The 8,578-nt window shown below is 32.1% G+C and overlaps 1 protein-coding gene and 1 long non-coding RNA gene across 2 annotated transcripts; both read right to left on the minus strand.

The window, feature by feature from the left end:
* Nucleotides 1–2,645: 2,645 nt before the first annotated feature.
* On the minus strand, nucleotides 2,646–3,461 carry LOC149906293 (uncharacterized). Its single transcript, XR_016457012.1, has 2 exons — nucleotides 3,205–3,461; nucleotides 2,646–2,845 (listed from the first exon to the last, which is right to left on the minus strand). It is a non-coding gene; the product is annotated as an uncharacterized LOC149906293 (long non-coding RNA).
* A 3,466-nt stretch (nucleotides 3,462–6,927) lies between these two features.
* B9d1 (B9 domain-containing protein 1) lies at nucleotides 6,928–8,024 on the minus strand. The gene is made up of 3 exons (XM_090104554.1): nucleotides 7,724–8,024; nucleotides 7,332–7,559; nucleotides 6,928–7,049 (listed from the first exon to the last, which is right to left on the minus strand). Exons 1-3 carry the CDS (start codon nucleotides 7,971–7,973, stop codon nucleotides 6,928–6,930), a joined length of 600 nt encoding a protein of 199 aa, XP_089960680.1. The 5' UTR covers nucleotides 7,974–8,024.
* Nucleotides 8,025–8,578: the final 554 nt, after the last annotated feature.

Raw genomic sequence — 8,578 nt, forward strand, 5'->3', positions numbered from 1 at the left:
AAATTGTAATGATAAACTTCAGGTTGGTATTAGTATCTGAAGTAAACTCATATTGTTCTGTAAAACAAGTGATAACTGCGTTAAAAACAACCGACTTCAAACTTGCACTTGCAACATTTACAAATACAGACAAATAAAAACTACTGGGCCTATCCGAACAAAATTTTTATGGTACCAATTCGACACCAACCCGCATCGAACAAAAAAAGAATCACGTAAATCGGTTCAGAAACCTCGGAGTAATCGGTGTACATACATAAAAAAAAAACATACCGGCCGAATTGATAACCTCCTCCTTTTTTTTGAAGTCGGTTAATAACATGACTGTTCCAAGTCCAAATATTTGTGATTTTGTTAATTATTCCTTTAGTCAGCTTTTTTGCCGACGATGACATTGGTAAAAATTAAAATAAAAAGTGTTTTATAGGCATAAAATAATGTGTAATGATATAGCGTAATGTCAAAATATTAGAGGAATTTTTTGACCGAATTTAAAATCACTTGTGAGTTGTGGAAAATTAGAAATTTGTTTGATTCATTACTCAAATGATCAAAACATGTAGAAAAAACCTCGCAAACTTGAAATTAACTAACGAAGATATTTTTTTGTTCAATTGATGCGTGGTCATGGATATAATTATGTATAGGTACACTTGTTTCTAACTTTGAGAGACATAGACTAGACATAGGCAAGACTATATTTTATAATTATAAATATTTAGCTACGATATTTACCTACTGGGCACAGGCTATTAATAAATTATAGATGAGAGGCGTAAAATCCATTAAATTAAATCGTAGGAAAATCTAAAATTACTACCATATAATATGCAGTATGCGCCTACTAGTATACGTAATCAGTGGTACCATATTATGCGCCAAAATATTGCAATCAAGGAAAAATATACATTAATTCGTCATTGGGAATGCCAAACGACTGTTAGACTTAAATGGATATTTTTGTTAACGTTCTCTGTTTAATTAAGTGACTTAACACCAGTCATAAACCTTATTAAGGCGAAGGTTCCCTTATCAAGTCAAACACAAAAGTAAGCTAATGGTTAGGTAGATTAGTGAAAAGAGTCCTTGGCGATGTAATGTAATTTATGTATCTCTAAAAATATCGTAATGAAGATGTCCCTAGAAATATCAGACGTGATAGAAATGCTGATGAGTGATAATGACTAAATTAATTTGTTAAATATAGTCTGTTAAAAAATTTATTGTAACTTTTTATGGATATAAACTTTTTATATAATATAAGAATAGTTCCTTTGAAATGCCAAAATTTCTATAGGTAAGTACATAGTAGGTTTGGAAATGTTATCTGCTATAATATTCTATAATAATGTTTATATAATATTATATAATATTTGGGGTGAAGTTTTATACCTCTGGTTTTGTCCGCGGGTGTAATCGGGACAAAGGCCACAGCTAATTATTATAAGTTACTAGCTTTCCGCCCGCGGCTTCGCCCGCGTTTTCAAAGAAAAACCCGTTCCCGTAGGATTTCCGGGATAAAACCTATCCTATGTCCTTTCTCGGGTATCAAAATATCTCTATACCAAATTTCATGCAAATTGTTTCAGTAGTTAAGGCGTGATTGAGTAACAGACAGACAGACAGAGTTACTTTCGCATTTATAATATTAGTATGGATTGCACAAGAAAAAATCTCTAATATTAATTTCATATGTACTTACTTGTTTTTTTTTTATATTTCCTAAGTAAGTTAGTTACATTATATAATTTGTTTTTAACGTAAAATAATTTGTCATAGAAAAATAAGTTGCATAATATCTAGGACGGTATATTTAATGCTCTAAGCCTAATCGTGTATTGTTTATTGTTTTTAATATCGATATTAATGAGCGCGACGAAATGGAAAAACAATACTGAATTATTTTATTACACAACGAATTTAATATTATTCTCGTCATTGGTTAAGGTTCTCTAGAAATCATGATAAATCTTTAAATATGTAATAGAAATATCTTTGCAATAATATAATATTATTTAAGTAGTTAGTTATTATGGGCCATTTTGTGTTTTATTATTTTTATATGAAACTAGAGGTCCGCCCCGGCTTCGCCCGTGGTACATATTTCGCAATAAAAGGTAGCCTATGTCCTTTCTCGGGTATCAAAATATCTCCATAAGTACCAAATTTCATGCAAATTGGTTCAGTAGTTAAGGCGTGATTGAGTAACAGACAGACAGACAGAGTTACTTTCGCATTTATTGAATATTAGTATTAGTATGGATTATGGTAAATAGGCAGTAAATACACTTACAGAATCCAATGCTATGGAAGCAGACATGTAGGGTCAACTCATCTAATTCTGTGACAAAACAGAATATGAAAAAAAAAACAGGTTAAACTTTATAAATTTTATTTTTATTTTTAATAGGAACATTAATCAATCTTCTATTTATCAAATGGAGCAAGTGTAATCTTAACACATATGAATTAACTCAGCGTAAAATGAGCTTAATCAAACCGCGATGACTTGTCTAATTCTGTGACAATCACCATAATTCGGTGATAGTACTTCTCTAATTCTGTTATAACCGAATTAAGTGAGTATTTATTATTTTTTAACACAAAAGTAAAAAATAATACAATTAATAAAAAATATAAACATATTGAAAGTAATAATTATGTATTTATTTATCAATGAGAAATTATCAAAAGAGGGGAACCATAAAAAATTAATATTGGACTTTATAATTGTTTGTGTGAACAGTGTACAGACTCATTTTTGACTGCAGAATATTTTGAATTGCGGATGTCAGCGTTGTTTCATTATATTTTCTATTTTTATTTTTGTCTTCCTCCATGCTGTCTAAAATAAAAAAAAATAACTCACTTAATTATGTGATAAAAAAGATTACGGACTTTTTAAAAATGCTTGAAAGCGATCCTACTTTTAAACCTGAGTAAAAATAAATATTTTCTGACTTAAACGACTAACGTATACGTACTAAAAACAATTATTTATACACGAATTGAAAATAATAAAAATTTGCTTGGTTAATTCGGTGACACTGTTTTGAGTTGCAATCTTGAAAATCGTTAACTTTTTGAACCCAGGAAATAAGGTATTATGCAAAAACAAATGAAAAATTACTAAAACCTTTATCGGTATCAACAAGAATATGTTTTTAACAATTAATTGTCAAAGTATCATGAACTTACACTCACCTTTTCTATTTAAAATTAATTAAATAATGACAGCACAGTTGCACGCTACCGGTGAAACGTCAAACATGGCGGGCGCAGTGACAAATTCCGTGATTGTTACTATCTCACCCGCACGATTTTAACAAAAATTTGTACACGAAAAGAAGCTTTATTACCATACCATAGGGTTAATTTTAATGTATTGGATTTTACTCCTATAACGCTGTAAAAGAGTCCAAACGTTGTATCTCCGAATTAAGTGAGTCACATAATTAGGTGAGTTTACTATACTTGCCTCATTAAAAAATTAAGTAATAATTTTGATTACAATAGGTATACATACCTAATCTTTAATAGATACAATTGACTATAAAAGCTATGGTTGCTGCTGATCGTGATTTTTTATCTTTGTTTATTCCAATTCGCTATTTTTTTGGTCTCTGGTTTGTTTGATTCGTCCCGAACTAAACTTGTTTTCAAATTATTTAAATATCGACAAAAGCAAAAAGTTCGAGTGCAACGAACTGTAACAAAAATCAAAACTAGATTCAAGTATCTAACGATTTTTAATTTATTACATAAGTATGTGGTAGGTATTAGATAGCGTTTTTTTCACCAATACCACAGAGTACATTAAACTGATTACTAAATTAATTGCAACATTTCAATCGGCTTAATAACGGTCAAATGGATTTGAAATTTTGAAGACATAAAATTAAAAACCTCGTTATAAGGACTGAGCAGTGAGCACAGATAATTTAGGTGATATGAGTTGCTGATAAACATATTATGAAACTTTTTATTCAATAATTATTGATTTATGAATTATTTTTAATTCAAATGTTGACGATGTGCAGAAATGCCATAATTACTATTAAAGCATATGAACGTTTTATAATAACGGAAAAGGCATGTGAACCCGTATCTAATAAGTCAAAGACGAAGAAATAGTTGAAGAAATATCACTCATTCACGGCACAGCTAGCAAATGCGGGTCAGATGTTATGGAATGAGAATGACCATCCTCTATAGACAATCAAATCGTCGATAAAGTTTAAGGATGTAATTTTTTTCTGTCTGCGATAGACGGAGGGTTATGTTTCTCGAATATGTGGTATTGTAGTAGTGTGGTAGGTAAGCATGTGGAATATACATTTCCAGAGCGCACCAAAGAAACATACATACGTATGTTTCTTTGGTGCGCTGTACAGCTGCCCAAGCAGATTTTAACGTAGTTTCTTGTCTTGAAGAACATAGTTGTTCGGAAACGCTGTGCATTTGCATATGGAATATATTCAATATTAAACTGTTAATAAAACGTAATATCTAGATTTTTTTTTGATATCTTTAGACGTCTGTTTTATATGTAGGTACTCTCCTGTCTTAGTAATTAAAATCACACACGGATATCCAGCCCTTTCCGAAGTAGGTGCACAATTAAAAACTCATTTTGCAAATTTACAGTGTAATATTTAGATAATTACCTGTCATTATTGAAGGTAAGGTATAATTTACGCACCATCAAATCACAATATAGGGGCTCATATCTTGCGAATAATTGATTTCACGGCTATTGTAATTATGAACAAATAGTCCAGCAACATTTGCTTCGGAATAATTGGCATCAAACCAGAATATAAACATAGAAAATTATGTATAAAGTTTGTTATCAAATCGACACTCTGAAGTTTTATGATTTTCAAAAACCATACAATAATATTATGATTTATATAAGTCGCAAATAATGGCGTAGGCGGGTATAATAAGCACTAGTAGGCCAGTAATTTGCAATATCATGGGTAACCCTGAAAATAATACAACGACTAAAATATTTTTACCTATCTCTCAGACAATTTCTTGTTAAAATTGGATATAGAATATTAATATCTATGTTTCTTATCTTATCTTTTGATCCAGATTCTCGGACAGCCACCAATAAATGTTGCATAATTAAACGATAGATATTTATTATTTACATTTCGTTCTTCCACATAATATGGTTTTTAAATTTAAATGATCGTGAATAACATTCAAAATCCGCGTTATTCTGTTAGGTATCATTTTATTTTAAAAAGTCCTGTTTATTAACGGTTTATTTCATTTACAACCTCCCTAACAACATGCGTAAAACCTAATTTATTATATACTCTGGAACATTATCTGGAACGTTAAAATAAAGCAATTTATTGTTTTTTATTATCCAAATCTGTTTATTTTTATAATCAGTTCATCAAGTTTTTGTACCATTGATGGGGTCAAAAGAATCATTTAATATGTACATATTATACAAAAACAAGATACGGTATTAAATAGCTACTAATGCTCAATTTGGTTCAAGTATTTTTTTAAGCAAACAAGAGATATTATGCTCTATGGTTAAAAACGCGGGAAGCCTAGACCACTAGTAAAAAGAAAACAGGTAGGTACATAGTTTTAAACCTACCTGATAAGAATTTAAAATCTCTGTTTAAACCATGTTTAAACAGAGATTTTGTTTTCACGTACTAAAGTTACGGTCATAATTATTACAGAGCATTTAAAGATGATTTCAAGCAATTCAAGTGATGAATTACCGTGCTGTATTGTGTCATCTTCCGACGGGGAAGAACCACCAATCACAGTTTAAATGTTTATGCTTTCTTTATTCTTTATACGTTTAGAACTACCAACTTTTCTAATAAAATAAATAAGCTGGCATAATTCATTCATTACTGCAAATAGAACAATCGCTTAGGGGAAGAACTAATAAATTTTGGTTTTTATTTGGTACTTAAGTTACAGCATTTATTTTAAAGAGTATTGATTTATTAAATACCGTAAGACGTGACAGAAATAATTCATTCATCACCACAAATCGGTTCATTCATACGGGGAAAAACCACAGCTCCTTAATGGCCCGTGAGCCGGCTACGAATTTTCGTAGTCAAATCCTCTCAGATAACTAAAATCTATAACTACATATATTATAAAGCAGAAGAGTTTGTTTGTTTGAACGCGCTATTCTCAAGAACTACTGATCCGTTTTGAAAAATTCTTTCGGTATTGGATTTATCGAGGAAGGCTATAGGCTATATACCTATCATCACGGTAAGACCAACAGAAGCGGTGCCACGCGGGTGAAACCGCTGAGCGCAGCTAGTAGTTCATAATTTTATCTTGAAGCAACATGAAAGTCAACTGCCGCTGCTTATGTGGGCTTAGTAATGTATATTTAATTATAAAATAGCACCAATATTCTTAAATATATTCGCCGCGTTTTCAAAGAAAAACCCGTTCCCGTAGGATTTCCGGGATAAAACCTATCCTATGTCCTTTCTCGGGTATCAAAATATCTCTATACCAAATTTCATGCAAATTGGTTCAGTAGTTAAGGCGTGATTGAGTAAGTAACAGACAGACAGACAGAGTTACTTTCGCATTTATAATATTAGTATGGATATCCACAGTAATATCCTCCTGATTCCTAATTGATTGTCAGCTGATAAGGGGGCGTCCATAAAATATTACGTAATATGTTTTAGGGGGGGAGAGGGCGTTGAGGAGAGGAGGGATTTCGGCAAATATCACGCAATTTTTTTTCTTATAGAAACAAAACATATTATACTCTTTTGATCCATTTAATGCATCATGTATTTTTCTAACTTATCTACTATAATCATATTTATTATATAAAAATAAAATAATGAATAAGAAACCGCGCATAGGCCAGGTAGATTAAGGCAATCAAGATAAATTCGTACAATACTAATGTAATATTTCAGAACAATTTTTCGCCGGTGGTTGATTGTCATATCCTAGTTTTCTTAAATCTTTTGATAACATGTTCATCTTTAGTACAACACTTCCATATGACTCCGTCCGTAGCACTAAAACACAAAATAAATTGTTGGGTTTATGTAATCTTGTAAAGAGCACAGAAATACATTCACTAATGGACCCACACAAGTTCAGCAAGTTCTCATTGTGCTCACAAAGCTAGGAAAATTAAAAAAATCAAAACATGGCACATGTGATATTTTCTTTTATTTTTTACTGCAGCCTGTGGCAGACATTCAGATAATGATATTTTTAATTATTTCCAACAGGCTAAATACCATTTAAACACAATATAAACAAAAAAACTTGTTTGTAGAATATTGAAAACTTACAATAATTATCCTTCCCACTAGCAAGCATCTTCGGATCAGCCAATTCAGGTTGCTTGCCCGTCAACCAAGACACCCATTCTCCTAAAACTGTTGCAGATCTTGGCCGTACCATTGGAGCCTCCACCTGATGATTACCAGTAATTGGGGGCAGGAGAAAGAGACCATAGCCTCGGAGACAATCACCCATGATAAAAGTTTTAGTTCTCACTGTCACTATAAGCTGTGGCCCTGTTTTACAACAATAAAATTTCAATGATGTAAAAAAATATCAAAAATCCTTTATATAACAAAGTTTTATATATTATTATTCTCACTCTTTGACACTAAGATAAGACATTTTTTGAAACAATATGCAAAACAGTAATAAATAATTAATTAAAGTAAGTACTTACATCCATACACATTGGTGCTACCAAAAACCATTTCTATAGGTAAATTAAAAACAACTTTCTCAGGATCATTGCCTGAACTTGCAATTTGACTCGTACCAGAAGATAAGCCAGATATTGGTTCCCAATCTGGACCCCATACTATATCGTACTGTAGATATAGCTGATCGTCAAAAACACCGGCAGGAAATAATACATATTCTATTTGACCATTGAACGACACTAAAAACTTTGTGACTTCACTATCTCTCATTATATCTGATTAAATTAGTTGAATTGTTACTACTCTTTTAAAATATAATGTTAAAGTCTTAGGATAAGGGTACGCGCAGACAGAGAGCGTTCTGCGTTCCGCGTTCTGCGTTCTGCGTTCCGCGTTCTTTGTAATGTGAAGGATCTATAGCGCCGGCGCACACAGAACGCAGTTAGACCGCGGCGGTCATTCGGAACGCTTGCGTTCTCGCGTTCTCTGTACAGAATTACAAAGAACTCGCGTTCTCGCTATGGCTGGTCCGTCTTCTCCAATTGGTATCTTGTTTTTCTATTTCAGATTTTACATAGTCATGTAACTCATTGAAGCTATTTATTGACATTCGAAAATAAATATAAAATCTCTCTTCATCTTGAAGCAGCTCAGGGATAAGAATACTAAATTCTCCCATATCATCTCGTTTCGTGTTGATAGGGTGTACCCAACATTTTCTACTTTTTTTTGACTCCTCTAGACTCCACAAAAGCAAGGCTTCATCTTCGGAAGATGAACTTTCGAGAGAAATGTTTCACGTGCGGAGAGTAGCGAAATAGAACGCAAATGTCTTGAACGTGCTCCTGTGTGCGCTAGAACGCAGAACGCAGAAC

The sequence above is a fragment of the Colias eurytheme genome, chromosome 8 (genome assembly GCF_061535395.1).
Source record: "Colias eurytheme isolate Ceu_HAF_F1 chromosome 8, ilColEury1 Martin Lab GWU primary, whole genome shotgun sequence".
In the NCBI taxonomy this organism is placed as follows: Eukaryota; Metazoa; Arthropoda; class Insecta; order Lepidoptera; family Pieridae; genus Colias; species Colias eurytheme.

What these genes read in the sequence shown, in the direction of transcription:
- B9d1 (XM_090104554.1), bottom strand. Translation starts at nt 7,973, where the DNA reads ATGAGAGATAGTGAAGTCACAAAGTTTTTAGTGTCGTTCAATGGTCAA. An exon ending in TAGCACCAATGTGTATGGAT is followed by an intron (nt 7,560 to 7,723) that starts GTAAGTACTTAC and finishes GTTGTAAAACAG; the next exon opens with GGCCACAGCTTATAGTGACA. An exon ending in TAGTGGGAAGGATAATTATT is followed by an intron (nt 7,050 to 7,331) that starts GTAAGTTTTCAA and finishes TTTGTGTTTTAG; the next exon opens with TGCTACGGACGGAGTCATAT.